Source organism: Monopterus albus, unplaced genomic scaffold (genome assembly GCF_001952655.1).
Source record: "Monopterus albus unplaced genomic scaffold, M_albus_1.0 scaffold246.1, whole genome shotgun sequence".
Classification (NCBI taxonomy): domain Eukaryota; kingdom Metazoa; phylum Chordata; class Actinopteri; order Synbranchiformes; family Synbranchidae; genus Monopterus; species Monopterus albus.
In genome coordinates this window covers 800,247-818,001 of record NW_018128126.1, presented here as the reverse complement: position 1 = coordinate 818,001, position 17,755 = coordinate 800,247, and the positions used below count along the sequence as shown (strand labels likewise).

General features: G+C 42.7%; 1 protein-coding gene across 1 annotated transcript in view; it reads right to left on the bottom strand.

The window, feature by feature from the left end:
- The window catches only part of traf4a (tnf receptor-associated factor 4a), a 40,984-nt gene extending 23,499 nt beyond the window's left edge, over positions 1–17,485 (bottom strand). Inside the window, exon 1 of the mRNA XM_020620740.1 lies at positions 16,952–17,485. Within this exon, the coding sequence (XP_020476396.1) occupies positions 16,952–17,094 (143 nt within the window). The 5' untranslated portion in view covers positions 17,095–17,485. The remainder of the gene's footprint in view (positions 1–16,951) is intronic.
- Positions 17,486–17,755: the final 270 nt, after the last annotated feature.

The following is a 17,755-nucleotide window of genomic DNA, read 5'->3' as shown; positions in this document are numbered from 1 at the left end:
TGCCCTACCACACTAATCCTGTTGAATGTCTGCACTGAGCAGAGAGGCTAGGAGGCTGCCAAGGCATTGCCTGGCCTATTAAAAGAAGAGCTGCCTGCCAACTCTATGCATATGGCAGTGGAAAAGCAGCACTAGACGGTGACGCCTCATTTTCCCTTCAAACAACATGAATGAATCAGCTACTGGAATCACAATCGTCAAGAAGCACAGTATGGACTCACTGATACAGATTAGGAGTGGAAGAAGCAGTGCGCTCCTGGCTGTTGTACAAATTGTGCATTGTTGTGCCATTCAGAAAACAGAAACTTGCTTTGTGCAGGTTTTCAATTTGTGGAATTTTCTGTTATCCTCAATTCTGAATTTACACAGTTCTTCACCACTTGTTTTCATATTTATGGAGTATATCTGTACAGTTATTAAAACTTAAAGCAATAGCTGGAGATTTTGGAAAATAATTACTTTCTTGCCGAGTGTCTTATTGAGATGAGAAGACTGATACAGCTGGATGCCAAATATGAAAAACCAGTTAGCAGTTAGTTTAGCTTAGCACAAACACTGGAAATATGGAAATAGCGTTATTTAGTAAGGATAGTGTGAGTAGGTGGATTCTGCTATGTTTGGACAGGCATAGACTGTTATGCTAAGCTATGCTAACCAACTGCTGGTTACAACTTCATATTTAATGAAATACTTTTTTGGGGAAATTCTTATTTACTTTTGGAAAGTTAGATGAGAAAATTGACACCACTCATATTTGTCCAGCACCAAGCTACAGCTAGCGGTCGGCTAGCATTCAGAGTGGAAATGGGGGAAACCAGCCATGCTCTGTCCAATGGTAAGCTTAGATTGTTGTTCCATCAGTACAGAACTTTAGAGCAGAACTAAACCATGCTGAACTGTTAGCTTCATATTTGGCAGACAGATATGGAAGTGGTATCGATCTTATCAAACTCTTTTCTTATAAGTTTCTAACTAAGCTGACATATTGTTGATGGGCAGAATGTCTGAGAAATTGTTAATAGGAGGTTGATGCACCGTAGGCCCAGAGATATTTGGTATTATAAAGCATCTCACTTTTAATATGATTCTCTGATTAGTTAAATGATTGAGGAATCATTTTTATACATAAATAGGAGATTCGCACAGGATGCAAGTGGCAGGAACATTTCCACAGGTGCAATCCAGAAATTAGAAACCTTAATCAGTTGTGACTGGAACGAGCATTAATGGAGTGTTTCTACTATTCTCCCTCACAGTAATAAAGATTTTTTTTTAAATAAATCCTGATACAAAAGCCCACAAGTTGTTTGTGGTAAAAAGCATTAAATTAAAAAAAGGATTTTACATCTAAAGGTTTCATGCTCCTTTAAACAAATAAAATGCCATACATGAGGTCATCTCATAGTGGGATAATTCACCTACCACTGACTAAATTAAGTGGAGTGGATTTCAGCGTGAATTAAGTGTCAATATGCCTCTTTTGTCAAGAAGTCTCCTGTGGAAAAATGAAGAATATGCCAGTGGTTTGTTGGCTTGTCCTAACGGCACATTATTCCTGCGTAATGACCTCCTTTTGCTCTCCGTGGGGTTGGTTTTATGACTTCCAAACTGCCAAGATCTGTTTCATGCAGCCCAGAAGCCAAGAGGGACAGTTTCTCTTTAAAGAGCATTTAATCTGCACTTGCCCACCAGAGCTAAGACATCAATCAAAGGCCACTGAAAAGTAAAGTTTCACCGTTTAGCACCTACAGACACATGAGCTCATAGCACCAGAAGACGGAAGGATGAGCTGTTGCTTTGCATGAGTCACATTTTATAGCAACTGGTAAGCTGAGCACTTCAGTTCACCTCTTTATGGAGTCTGCTCTCTGTGCCAAAACCCATAACCGACACTGATCTACTGTATGCCCTCAGGGAAAAAGACTCGGAAACTCTCATCACCCTTCAATTAAAAATATATTTTGTTTGCAAAGAAACGGTTAATCCTTTAAATATCTAAAAAATATCTGGGCAAAAGTGAGTTATAAACAAGCTGAATAGGAAACCAACAGCCCACAGTAACATCTTCTTTCAGGTCCAGGAAGCAACTGACTGATGAGCAGATTATTTCACCTCCTCTGCATCGGCTCCACTGCGACCAACAGCAGCAGGTGGCCAGTGCAGATAATACCTCCAACCAGTATCCTTGTATGGACAGCACAGCTTTTAATTACCCAGCACCTGTTCACCCGGTGCGCCAGAAAAGGAAATGAAATGCAGCAATCTGCATGCCTACAATTTAGTGCTAATCAAGGTTTCACAAAGGCATTCTTGATTGTTAGATGGTAACAAATATGATTAAATGATCCAGTTTCAAAAGTGTCTACAATGTCCATTTCATTTCCAGGCTGGAGTGTTTCACCCTCTACTGTATCCGTGAGCCTCCCCTCACCTGTTTTTATGCACCAATTGAAAATAACTGAAAGTGAGGTGAAACATTATGAAAACTATTTTAGGCTTGGCTGAGGTGAAAAAGTTGGTGTGATATAAAGCAAAATAGACTTAGCTTAATGCATGACTTAAACATCACTTCAGTCCCCTGAGCAGACAATAAAAATAATCAGTATGAAACAATGAATCCTCGAATGAACACATGAAATGAATGTCATAATTCCATCACATGGTTTTCCATTGTTTAAGGTTTGACTGGGGCTCTTTCACTTTGTCTCACTGCACCTTCTTCCACAGCGGTTTAATGCCATCTGACTGCAGATTTAACATCATCAGCTGTTAATCTTGATGTGCTCTACTCCTAGTATTTGCAAAAATTGGCTTGTGTCTGCTCTATACTAAGTCTGGAGAAAAGTATCATCCACCACTCCTTTCTTTCAGCAGGTCACTGCTGATCTGATGCCCTGGTTTGGTGCTTTGACTGAACACAAACTCTAACACCAGGAGGAACAGCTCTGCTGTCATTCACCAGCTGTCATTTCTTACAAGTACTCACACACAGACACACACCTCGAGATGACCTGGTATGTGTGCACCAGATAGTAGGTGTGGGTAAACTGTTATCACTTTTACAGTGTGAGGGAGTTATTTTGGTTTGATCCCACAAGAACAACTTTGGAAAATGGGCAGTACCCTCTGTGATACATCCATCAATTAGCAAATGTGGAGGAGGCCAATTCTACAGGCTTATTGTGAGTACAAATGGATGTCTAGTTCTTATACGTCTACACAGAACTGAGAGGGAGCGTCTGAGGTTGATTTGATTTTTGATTTGATTTGATTTATTCTTTCAAACATGCAGAACAAATGACATCAACACACACATAATTACACAAATCCAACCAATGCTAATCCAGAATCAGTTTGCTTATACCTAGCACATGTTTGAATGGAGTAGGAAGAAGTCAGACTTATCCAGTCCTACCCCATAACATCATCTTATACAAAAATTTTCATGCATTGTGTTCAGTTCAGGTTAGGCTGAACTGAAGACAACAGACTAATAATGTGGATTTTCCCTCGTCAAAGTTTGTGACCTCTGATACACAGCAGACAGACGGACATACAGCCATGAGTCTGAGGTTTCATGAGTCAGTTGTGTTCTCAGGCAGAAAAACTAAAAGCCTTTTCCTCTCAATGTATAAACAAAATTGACATCAGCATTATATAATGTGAATTTCTGCTTGTAGCTCATTCCCATTGAACTGCGAGCAGGAAAGCTCCTTTTCCTGATTTGTCAGTAAGCTGATCCAGGTCTGGGAGGTGTGCACATCACTGGCAGTGACAATTTTAAGTCCTGAGCTTTTGTGTCCATGGTAACTGGGAGTGAAGGTGAGGGCTCTGCAGGGGTGTGTATGTGTGTGTGTGTCATGGGGGGAGCACTTGCCAGATGGTGAAAACACACGCGCGCACACACACACACACACACACACACACACACACACACACACAGGCGCTAATTCACAAAAAATAAACAATCGGTGCTTGCTGTTCCCATTATCAGCTGCTATAATCACATCTCCTGTAGCTCCTGCTTTATAGAGAACCCGCCCTGGCCTGTACGTGCCCACCTATCACTGCCTGGGAGCCAGCTCGGAGCTGCGCCTCCTACAGTCGTCCGCTTCTCTGCTTTGTGGAACCAGTTTCTTTGTTCAGTGAGGCGAGGTGCTGACGTCAAATTGCCTCCTTTGTTTCAGTACGCCTCAGCTGCATTGTTCATCTAGCATGAATTCTTCAACGTGCTCCTGTTGCCGGGGAACAACAATGAGATAAATGACAAGATTCTTCAATCAGCACATAAAAGGACAAATGGGGAGCAAAGAAGGAAATGAAAGGAGGAATTAGCAACAAACAGAGATGTCACCCATTCCTTGTGAGAATATCTGAGGGACGAGAAAATTCTTTATGGAAATGCAGTTTTCTTATTGTTTTTTCAGCTACAGTAAATGATAAGCTTCACTGAGACCTGGAGTTTACTGTCTTCTGAATAACAGACAAAGGTTTTGATCATAAATTCACAGTTTCTAAGCAAGAATGTCAAATATTACTGGCTCCAGTTTCTGAATTGTGGATATTTTCTATGATAGTAAACTTAATATTTTTTGGGTCTGGATTGTTGGTCAACCAAAGCAATTCTAATAAGTCACCCTTGGATTTAAGACATTGTGAGGGTAATTTCCTTCCTGACATTTTATGGACCCTGTGATTAATCAATAAATCAAGCACGTCGTCAGCAGATTAATCATTAGCTGCCCAGTGAGATGTGCCCTTTCCATGGCTGATGAGCTAAGGAAGTCTTAAAACAAGCGCTCCTTCTTCCTGAAGGAGTTGACTGAAAGATCCATCTGGATGTGCACCTGAGAGAGCAACTTCCTTTCAAGGGCTCAATCATTAGCCTGTGTTGCCAAATCTAAAAAAGAGCTGCCATCAAGACGGAGGTGGTGTACTTGACCTTGCCACCGGGCTGTCTGTTAAAGGACTGCCACAGTAAATGGACCAGCTGAAGTGAGGAAGCTGGAGGAGTCCTGGCAGGAAGGAACTCTTCATCTGTGGAAAAAAAGGGCGGAAAAGCCATGGGGCAACTGGGCAGCGACCTTAACATTGATGGGGCCCTGTGGATAAATGACTATAATTCAGAGTGTGTTAGCCTCAAGTAAAGGGCTTAACTGCTCTGCTGACACCTGTTCAGCTCTACAGAGGAGCCTTTCACTGAGGACAGGTGCTTCGGCAACGGGCCGCTCACTTCCCCTCGCTCCCAGCTGCTCGTCTTTCAGACCTTCACATGCCTTCCTGTCAGCTCAGCAGACACTGCAGTGGTCACTCAACTGCTAGAGGCTAGACACATTTCCTAACCGTATGTTTAAGCTCCAATTCTTGTAAAACTAATAAGAAGACATTACTTCTGTTACAATCAGCAGTTTGACTCAGATTCAAGAAAAATGAACTCAGCTTGCTGAATCAGCAAAGTCATTTCTCAATCATTTCCTAACTGAGAAATGGCCAGTGTGGGAGTGAAGTGGATAGTTTCATTGTTTTAATCATTTCATTAATCTGCCACACATTTTACTAACCAATTCATTTGTTGATGTATAAAAGTTCTGTCAGACCAACAACCAAAAACCCAAATACATTATATACAATTTATTCTTAGATAAGACAAAGAAAACTGAGAAAACCCCACAAATCAGAAGCTGTAACTAGGGAAATAACTTAAACAATTAAATGATTATCAAAATAGTTACAGTAGTTTGAGCCTGATGGATGAACACCCTGTTTGGAGCATCAGTTAGGCACAAATCAGAAAAACCAAAGCACCCTGCTGGGATTGATTCTGTGGGAGCTTGACCACGTGTGTTGCTGTATGCATATGCGCATTTCTGTCAGCTCTGTCACCCTGTTCACTGACCTGGGTATGCGACAAACAAACGGGGTGTGGGTGCAGATGTAGCCAGACTGAGCGCTGAATGATCTGTGCACCGTAGCTTGAAGAACCTGCTGCTGGCCCCCAGTAGATCCGTTAACACCCCGGCAATCCTTCATCACAAATCTCTGGTTGTGCTCGGGACTTGTGGTGCAGCAGTGGGAGCGGGCAGGGAGCATGTATGTGTTAAGATAAATATAACCTTTATCTGCACTGGTTCACATAGCACGCATACCCAGGCACGTGTAAGCACTAGCGCTGCGTTTCAAATCTGCGCCAAGTGGCAGTGGGCCAGCAGCGGGCCGGGCCTGGTCCCAGCACGCTGGCTGTGTGAGGGCCAAGGCGCTTCACTGCATAGCTGAAATGTTTTCCATCTTTGTTTGGCCCAAAATGCAGGAGATTCGTTTTAAATGAGCTCTTATAGAGAAAGACAAGTGGAGGCACGTCTGTAACCAGCTCTTCATACACCCTGCTGCCGTGACTGTCAGAGCTGTCACTTGATATTAGGGATCCGATCCTATTCACTGGCTCGTAGGTTGGAATTATAGACACCTTTGAGCCAAATTCGCACCCAAAGGCCTGTGTCCTAAATCTACTCCACTAAGAAAGAGAGTGAGCAGAGGTGGTCGAGCGAACAAGAGAGTGAATGAAGAGAGGGAGCAGCGCTGGCAAACAAAGCAGTGAAGAGAAATAAAACATTATCTTCTTCGCTGTGGCTTCTATAGCCCAAATAAACACGGTCACACATCTGCAGAACCCTGCAGGAAGGACTTTATGTGGCTGTCGCCAGAGCGCAGGCTTCACCCGTGTGTGTGTGCTGCTGTGACCTGCCCTGCACCTTGTGTGTGGTCCAGCCCCGCCCTTGATCAAACAGATGGGCATAGAGACCGGACACTGGAAGCACCTCACACCCAGAAGCGATGATGAAGATCCATAACATCCGGCTCCATTCAAAGAGCCTCTTTTCCCATTGCTCAGGGATATCAACAAACTTAATACCAACCAAGAGTAAAGTTTACTCCCACACCTCATCCAACTGGGACCGCAACTTACAGTCATTTTCATGATCAATCTCACTTAATCAATTAATCATTTGGTGTACAAAATGTCAGAGAACACTGAACATGACCGCTATACTCTACCAGTGCCCAGGCTGACACACTTGTTTTGTCTAACCAACAGGCCAAACGCTTATGATAGAAAAACAAGGAAACAAAGCAGTGGCTGGTTGGCATATCTGCTTTCAATATGACTTAATGTGATCAATTAATTATCAAAACTTTTGATGATTAATTTTCTGTTGATGGATTTAATCCATTAATCAACTTATTTTTCAGCTCTACATCAGATACGGTACATAAACCTGACTGAAATGAACAATGACAGTCACCTACTCACAAACCAAACCAACCAAAACCAAAGATTTCTGTTCATTACAACTTAGACTGTATTCTCACAGCTGTGCTCATCATTTCTATGTGGTATGATAACACTGGAGGTCTAGGAAAGAAGGGGCACTACTAAAGAAGTAGTTTGGAACATAAGTGGTGAGATGATGAAAGATTTTAAACAAATTCCTCAGTTATAATTTGGAGGAGAAAACAAAGGCGAATGGTTAGCCACGCTGACCTCTTGGCTCAACTTCTATTCATCACAGCACTAGTGGTAGAACTCCCTAACCCGTCTGGTCAACAGTCTAAAACCCAAAGACAGTAAATTTAGTATCACAGAGGACCGAGAAAACCAGCACATATACATCTTACATGTCAGAGACAGTCACGTTTTGGCAAGAATTACTATGTACCTAAAAAACTGTACTTAAAACAAATGTACTTTATGTTACTTCAACATTACTTTCTACCACTGCATCTCAGCAACAATCTGTTATCATAACTAACAGAAACGCTACAAAATCAGGACCAGCTTCAAAGGCACAATGATTCATTCACAAACTGATCTAGTCAAGAACAACATCCCACCTGCCATGATGAAGGAGCTCGTCACGTGACATGTAGTCAAAGAGTTATTGCGGTAATTAGTTGTTCTCTGTGAGTCAATCAGGTGTGTGGAAGTTGAGTCACAGCTCTGAGGCTTTCTCTAAACCACAAATCGCCTCTGTCTAAACGTTCACATCGTTCTCAGCCACACTGTAAGTGAAAACGCCCTAATGTGTGTGTGGTCACTGTAGAAGTCAACCAGAGTTTAGCATTACACAACAATGAGCAAGGTGGGGCCTTTAGCATGGTTTTGTCTGAAGTACTGCTTTATTTTTCTGCCACAGTCGGCTCAGTTGGAGCTGATTTCTAACTATTTTATAATACAACTAATGATTATTTGTATTATGGATTAATATCCAGACTATCTTTATTAATCTATTGATTGTTCATTCATTCATTTTCTACCGCTTGTCCCTGAACGGGGTCACGGAGGGGGGCCGGAGCCAATCCCGGCCAGCAATCGGCGAAGGCGGGGTACGCCCTGGACAGGTCGCCAATCCATCGCAGGGCTAACACATAGACGAACAACCAGACACACGCACATGCACTCCTATGGGCAATTTAGAGACACCAATCAACCTAAGCTGCATGTCTTTGGACTGTGGGAGGAAGCCGGAGTACCCGGAGAGAACCCACGCAAGCACGGGGAGAACATGCAAACTCCACACAGAAAGGTCCCAGGCGGGGCCCGAACCCGGAATCTTCGTGCTGTGAGGCAACGGCGCTAACCACTGTGCCACCGTGCTGCCTCTATTGATTGTTTTGTTTGGAAAATTCAGAAAATAGTGAGATATGCTCATTGCCATTAGCTGTGAAGCTTGTTTAGTCCAATCAGCAGTCCAAACCTAAAAGTGATCAATCAGCAAAACGTAACATTTCTGAAGCTGAAACCATGAAACGTCGGCATCTTTACATTAAAAGTGACTTAAGCGGTTAATAAAACACTTGTCAGTTGCAAACTGACTAATCGTCTGAGCTCTTATAAGGTCATCATATGTTCTGAATGCAGAAATCTTATTTGTGAAGTGACTGGTACCTAAAGCTGTCCGTTCTCTCAGCGGTGTCATCAACACAGCTGCATCTCGAAGGCCTCTCAGCTTCCTCCCAGGAGACTCACTGCACTTCCCTAATGCTGAAACAGGCCAGCTAACACCTATCTGTTGGTCTCTGGGGTGACAGAGCTCTGTGGAAACACAATGCTTGGTAACGCCGCATTTTACTTTTCGAGCCATGGAGGTGCATGGTTCTAATGAAGGTACTAATTGCAGGAAAAACAGAGGCTGAAAGAGCTCATGTGCGCTTACTGTGCATGTAAATTGTGGGGGAAAATCTACCCAGCTCCTCAGTTGCAGATAATATCTTAGCCTTTTATGACAGTAAGCACTATCTTTTGGTGGTGCTCAGACTAACTCAAACTCCATGAGTCAAAGTTCATATTTTGAATAATCACTCCAGGCAGTTTGAAGTGAAGGTGCTTTTGCTATTTATAAATCACAGAGCAGCAGGAAGTAAGTGCCCGTGTTGAACTTGAAGGATAAGGATTAAACTGACTTCTCATTTAATCATTAGTTTCAAAGTCCAGGAGAGTGATGACGTGTAAAGTTCGGGAACATTCAGTAACTAACAAACTGCTAGTCACCACTGCTAGAATAACAGCAAAGAGTGGGTGGCACAGCTTCACAGTTTGTCTTTTGAATTTACAGGTGCTGAACATCATGGAAGGGGCAGCGTGCGGAGTACTGACTGTTCCTTTATCCCACAAATGCTGCTGTCTCTCTTCTCCGGGTGAGTGGCTCCTTCTATGCATTGATGTGTTAAAATTTACTGGGCTGTTTCCTGCTCTGTCACCCCAAGTACATCAGCTGATAGCAGCCTCAGTGCTCATCTCTAAGAGGCCTTCACAGACCCCGAAATGCAGAGCGGAGGCCCGGGGGCTTTCACTCAGCTGAACACAACATCTCTCTATGTGCAGCTCACTGACCATCGTTGTGGTCAGAGGATGGGACACTAAAGTCTCGTCGAACTCTCCGGATCTGGACCCAAGATGCCTGTGCAGCCTTCGGACACCTGCGGGGGACTGTGAATGTTTCTGTGATGGGGCTGAGGGATGGAGATGGTAATGAACACAGTCATTCATCAGCCATTCGTGGCATCGGCCCCATTCAGATACGGATACCCACTGAGACACAAAGCCCCAGCTGCCTCAAGTGCCAGACTGACACACAACACTGGGCACCAATGTAACACAGCTCCATTTAGCTCTTTAAGAAATGCCCTGTCACAGATGCCAAAGCGCCTCTTTATACATCCCTCTGGACGGCTGCATGCACAATGGACAGAAGTGGATTCATCGACCGTTTGAAGGAGAGTATGCTAATGTAAATAGCTACGTCCTAAAGTCAAACATCTGTAATTCTATTTGATTTTTTGGTACCAATTTCTAATAAGTCACCCTTTACAATGGGCTTGTAAGGTTTAGTACACTTTAAAGGGAAATAAGTCATCTACTAATCCGTTATAAACCTGTCATCAACCAACATCATTTTGGGGTTTCCAAGTTGTAGAAAATGTCTCTGGCAGCTGTTTGTCCTCCAGCAGAACACTTTGTTATTTCAGTACTTTAATAAAATAATTTGACATTTTGAGCAATATACGTATTTGCTTCCTTACCAAGAGTTGATGAAAAGCTCATTACCACTCAGTAGCATCACATAAAAACTGGAAGCAGCTAGCATGGCTCTGCGCTAAGGTAACAAAGTCCATTGACCAGCATCTCTGAAGTTCACTACTTAACACCCAGCAGAGACTCCAGGAAGTCACTGTATCCTGCCAAGAGAGTTGAACACAAAACACACACACCTGGAAAAATTAGGTGTTTTCTAAGCATAAATAACATTTTGAGAATAAACGCATTAGTGCACTTTAGCTTTGGAGAGAGCCACGCTAGCTCCTTCTCTCCGTTTGTGGTCTTTATGTTAAGCTAAGCTAACTGGCTAAGGATATTGTATTTACCGTGGGTGAAAATGGCATCAATCTCCTAGTATAACAAACATACCAAAAAAGACTGTGCTCAAGGAACACATCAGGTATAATCAGTTAAAAACAACAACAACAACAACAGCAGCAAAAATGACAAACGCTTCTGCACCCTGAAAGATGCCTCCAAAGCCAACTTTAATACATAAAATATCATAAGGCTGAAGCACAGACGTTTCGGCATACCTGCCTTCTTCAGTGCAAGGAAATGACAACACAGATCAGGCATACCTATCCACCTATCCACCCCAGACGATCTGCACAGCTGCATCCAGTACAATCTGCATTAAAACAATTCACTACAGACAAAAAAAGATCACAAAAAATCCATATGCAAAATAAACTTCATCTATATAAACAAGTAATATTTACCACCATTTAACCAAAACAATAAAAACATCAAGAAAAACAAATACTGCAGTTCACATTCAATCCTACAATGATATGCATAAATCAATCAATAAAAAAATCTCTACCACTAAACTAAAAAAAGAACATCAACGGTGTGAGAATTAATTCCTCATTCAAACCATTAGGGGACAAACTATCAACTCGGTAAACTCTTTAACTCTAACAATGCATTATCTATATCACCTCCCCAATATGGAGTGGATAGGAAAGTCTGATCTGTGTTGTTATTACTTACACTGAAGAAGTCAGGCATGCCGAAGTGTCTGTGCTGCAGCCTTACGATGTTTTATGTATTAAAGTTGTATTTTGAGGCATCTTTGAGGGTGTGAAGGCGTTTTGTCATTTTTGCTTTTAGTGGTATCAATCTTCTCACCTAACTCTCAACAAGAAAATGATAAGCATATTCTCTAAAAAAAATAAGAATGTCAAACTATACCTTGAGCATCCCGGGACCCTCTAATGGAACACCTACATTTAGAAAGAAAATCTGGACAAAATCCAGTTTATAACAAGTTATTAAAATGTATACCTGTGGCGGCCTCGTCTTGTTCCAGTGCTGGTGGGTCAGGGTGGAAACAGTACCTGTGACTGCACCCACACTACACACCCTCATACACACAAACCAAATGTAAAACCCCCTACGTCTATCGTTCTGTACTTTGTCCTGTTAATGTGCTATTTTGTTTCAGAAACAACAGAAACTATTGCTGCAGAGTTTACAGCTTATTAGAAAAAGTGAAACTCTCAAGCATTCTCAAAACTTCAGCTCTGAATGAAACAATAATAAGCAAATTAACCAGTCATGGGCTGAGCCACCTTATGTGCCCTTCATAAAAGCAGACTTTATGATAAAGCGGTTTTGATTTTTCTTCCACTAAACTCTACAGACATATTCCAATAAGACGGACAGCCACTGGTGACAGAAGGGTAAAAGAGGCGCTCAGGTGTAGTACGTATAATGCTGGTGACTGTGTATCAGGGGATTCAGACTGTAAAAGCGTGGGAGAGTGCAGCAGAAATGTGAGTATCACCTACAACAATGTGAGAGAAAACGCTGCACTACACACAGACTGTGTGTCTAAGTTAAAATGAATCACCGCCTGTTCCAAAAAACACTCCCCTGGCTTTTGGACAGTGAATAATAGAGCTGTGAGAAACTCTCCTATTAGCCCACTGTGGAGCTCCTCGTGACTCCCAGTAAGTCAGCGTTTGCACTTTACAAGTATGTGGGGCCCTGTAGGAAGAGGCTTCCGAGACAAACCAATTACATCCTTGTCATGGCCGTGGCACAGCATCGTCCCTGCAGAGACACCACTGTCACATTGCATGCCGTTACTCTGGCTCAGTAGACCCAGGGCTGATGAACCATGAGGCCTGGCATGTGTGGCACGGTCACATGCTCCATCTAGCCCTCACACAGCCAAAGAAACAGTTCTACATACCATTAAGTGTTCATTCTCCTTTATTAAAGAGACGGCGTTGCTAAAACAAATAGTGGCCGCAGTCAGCACACACTGATTTGTTGAAGCATATGACTCGTGTTTGATTGCAGGAAAAATTAAGGCTGCAGGGACAGGCCACTTTTACCCCGTGACTCTCCCTGGGAGCAGGGGCTGCCTCCAGGGCTGTGTATTTACACAATCCTCCCAGGGCGGAAACAGAGCCCATTAGCATCTCATGCTAACATGCCTGTGGATATAGAAGCGAACACAGCTCTTTTCAGTGCCCAGAAAACAGTGAAGTAAAAATAATTCATGTGTACTGTCCAGTGCCTCTCTGGGACATTTTAAAATAACTGTTTTTAAAAGAACTTGAACTCCCCCATTAGCATTTATAAGCAGCTAATACCCAACTAATAAGACGTTTATAACAACCTATTATTGATTTGTATGCAAAATACTCAAAATGTTCTTATCTGACTACAACTACATAATAAAGCACTCATAAGACATATTTGATATTACTATAACTTTGGTTACTCTGTCATTCATTATGCTGATATACCGGCATCTACTTATGGATGTCCACAAGTGTATTAAAGCAGTTATATCTATGTATAACTACATTATTCTGTGTTATAAACATACATACACACACACACACACACACACACATTATATATATGAATGCTAAACTGAGGAAATTCAAGAGTTGCTGATCAAGTAATCTTTTAATTGAGTGACGGCTACTTCTTGAGAAGGGATGATTAACACTGAAGCAATGCCATGCAGTAACATTCTTGTGTGGCTTGTTGCAAAACAGTAGGAGGCTGTGGAGACGCCAACAAAGCCGCCAGTGTGAAAGTGTGCAGCCTCAGCTGGCAAGCCCAGACTGGAGGTTACACAGCATTCAATAATTACAAGAAAAGCATCGACCTAGTTACACAACAGCCGAAGCCTTAGCTAACTACTGTCTGTCAGCCTCAGTAACCTAACAAAAGATGCATGAGCTCAATGGGCAGTAGAGCTTAAACTGGCCTCAAGCAGCACACGTTGCTGATTTAAGAGGTCACCGTGCAGGTGGCTGACAAGGCTACAGCTTGGCTTGTGTATATCAGAGTGAGTGAGGGTGAGGGAGCAGCTCAGACATCATCTGCTGTTGATAGAAATGTTTATTTAAGCTTTGTTCTGCCCGAGAAGTGGACCAGGAAATACTGTTAACAGAATGAGATGCAGCACAACCTGAAATATTTCTCTGCTTGAAACACCTTATTTAGGCATTTCAACACTACTAATACAACTAATACAAGCCTTTAGGGTTAAAGGGTTTTTAAAATGTAACTAATGTCATTATTGGTGGTAAATAAATCAATTTAACTGGTTTCATCTTTTCCATTTGGTAGTTGTTCTAAATCTTATGATCTATTACTCAGTGCTCATGTCTGCAATTTTAAGTGCTATTAAGTCATTGATAAATCTGTTAATTATCACGTCTGCTGTTATAAAGATTAGTAAGTCATTAAAATGATCAAGTCTGCAATTACATGTCTTAAGATTGTCATAAAGTAATTTTTATCTGGATTGTCTGCAGCATTTGTACTAAAATAAGTCATTTATCAGCCATTAGTAATTCCACTAGTTACAACACAGGAATCCTTTAAGAAGTGTGCCTCATTATGAAGCGGCTCTTATATTAGTGGTATTAAAAAGTGATGGTTTTGAAGTTATTGCAGGATGGTGCACTTAATGTACAGTATATCACAAGTATTACTCCAACTGTTACATCATTGCCTGTTCACTGATGTCCAGACGGAACACAAGCACACAGTTTCTCAACTAAAAACTTTCTGAAGTTTGGAAACTTTAGTTAAACTCAAGTCACTGTGTGGGAGTAAAAAAACCAAGAGCATGAAGTGGAGGATGAGCACGGAGGCGGGCAGGGCAAGGCAGACAAAGCGTCAGGCCAGACTCATTGATCAGCTGCGAACACTGTTCCTCCCTCGCTCTCTTTGTTCATCTGAATTTCTGTGTTTCAGCCAGATGCAATTTGCTGCTGTTTAGTCAGCCAGAGGAGGCTTCCAGATGACTCAACGTACAAACCAGGAACTCACGACTAAAATCCACAGCATCAATCCACATCTCCATTCCATGCTGATTTTCTCACATAAGAAGCTTCATAAAAGTCACTTTACGATTAAACCAGATGTCCATACAGTGCTGTTCAGTGTCGTTTTCAAAAAAGTTTTCTTTGCACCCTTGTCTTCAAGTTTCATCAAGTAAAACTGAACACATTTAAAGATCTTCTCTAGCGCTAGTTACAGGTAAATTACAGTAATAAAACTATAACTCCAAACAACTGCAGACCAGTCAGACTGGAACCACAGCCTTTTTATGATTTGCCAAGCTATATTTAACAATTATTAAAGTGCTATATTTAACTTTATGGGACGACTGTGGATCGGTCGTCTCTCAACCGGAAGGTTGAAGGTTCGAATCTCGGTGCCTGCAGTCCACATGTCGAAGTGTCCTTGGGCAAGACACTGAACCCCCAAGTTGCCCCCGATGGTTAAAGCCATCAGTTGAGTTGGTGCCGCAGATGGCTGCCTCGGTTCTGTACTGGAAACAAATGGTATTCTGCTCTATATGAGCTGGATATGACTCCATAGCTATAAAAACAGGGTTATGCAGGGTTCTACTTACAAGACAGTCATTCTGTGAGATCCAGAATAAATTTTCAAATATGCAACAAAAAAAGTCCACAAATAAAGAAAACGAGCTTAAACAACCTTCACAATAACATCTTAAGACCTTCACTTTCTAAAAGCACTACTAAAAATATTTACTACTTTGGGGAAATCACTCATCTATTGGAGCTGGTCCCGGTGACACTGGCAAGAAGAGGGGTACACAGGCAATCTATGACAGGGCTGACACAGACACAGACAACCAATCACACCTACAGACAACGTAGAGCCACCAGTCAAACTACTGTAACCGACCTGTCTGTGGCAGGAAGCCGGAGCACCCACATAGGACAAAGTCGACACAGAAAGGATTTGACTGGAAAAATCAGTACAATAAATATCATTGAGCACTGAAAATAAACAACTATGGCTGTAAGTGACAAATTGTTTCACTGTCCATTAATCAGCCAATTATTTTCTATAAAATGTCACAAAATAGAGAAAACATCCATCACATAAAAAAAAAAACGTACAAGTAAAAACTGTTGCAACTCGATAAACAATTGAAATTTGAATCATCAGCACAATTTCTAACAAATAAGTGCCCGGCCAAATTATGAAGACAGAGATGATACAGAGTCACCTGGGCTCCAGTGACCCCTGGGCAAGTGCTGGACTGGGAGCCTGACCTTGACTCTAACTGAATTCAGTGCCATAGTTTTTTTTTCATTTTTGCAATTGAATGTTTTTGGCAGTCTCATTTTCCAAAGGCTAAAACAAAGGCTTCCTTTCGACAACGCTTCTTTCAGACGTCAGTGTTGAGCAGATTAGGAGGTGAGGGAGACGGTCACACTGTTGACCTCAGAGTGACAGCAGTGAAGCAATCCCCAGCACACAGACACAGCATGCACACTCAGCCAGCCTACCTTGAGAGGCGGCATGAGGAGGCATGAGGAGGCAGGGGCCCTCTGCAGGACACAAACACCACAACACCAAAGACACTCGCACTATGAATTGGCAGAAAAAGACATCTGCAAAAGCACAAACTGAATGCTCATTTAGATCACTGCATGTCTGTCTGTTGGCTACAACAATCACCTCCTCTGAGCTGTGAACAATGAAAACATCATCTACCTGGCCTGAATGACTGATTCACAAAAGGGCTCCACAGTCTCGTTTTGCTGTACACAGGGAGATGGAGGAGAAAACACACCTACATCTAAAAGAAAGGGGGTTCCGATCAGCCTCTGTCTGCCAGGTCTCATATCCTGTAAGACTAAAATTACGGTATAACAACCCTGCTGAGGAAAGGTGAGGGTGACACACCTACACATCCTGTGTTTACTGCTACTCGAACGAAACTAGACAAAGCTGTAGTCTCGGGTATCGCCTGCATTGGATCTCTCCCTGTTTGTGCACTCACACAGACACAGACACACACACACGCGCGCGCAGACACACAGCGTCGCCTACCTTAGAAATTCTTGCAGACAGGTGTCACAGAACCGATGTCCACAGGTAGACACTTGGACGGGCTCCCGCATCGCCTTGCTGCAGAGCGGACACTGGAACCGTCTCTTTGGTTTTTCCAGAAACTTGTAATCAAACCCGGGCATCGCTGTCAGTATTTCTCGGGCCTTCAGCTGCAGGTTAAAGGTAGAAACGTCCTTTGGATCCTCCACTAACCCCTCAGGGAAAAGGGAATATTTAGCTGCACTGCCGTTTAAACCGACGAAGGGTTCATATCACGTCCCTTCCGCCACCGACAGATCGGGCTGATAGGAGGCGAGTCCTCCGCAGCTTTTCCTCCTGCAGCCCTGAGACTGATGGCAACAAAAGCGCAAGACTACACAGTCCAGTAAACGCTGCAGAAATAATGATTCGTCTTGAAAGGCGCCTCTCCGCAAACTCTGGGTTTATTGTGGCCGGCGGTGCTGCCGTGCGTCCTCTCCTCTGTAGGTGCAGTACTGACACTGAACACAATGCATCACCCCTCCGTCTGTTTAGGTGCTCCGAGTCCCGCCTCCTCCTCCTCCTCCTCCCTGCAGGAGGAGCCAGCGCTGAACCCCGCTGCTCACACCATTTTATCCCTCTGATCTCGCTTTATGGAGCTTTAACTGGATGCGGTGGGCTCCACGGACATAAACTGTTTCCATACCTATGTTTAACATCGATTATTTATATAAAAAACATAAACATGGCATCGAAATTAGACATTTTTAAAATATGTATGTGTCTAATCAGTACAGTCCGAGGTGGAGGGTTTGGCTGCTAAAG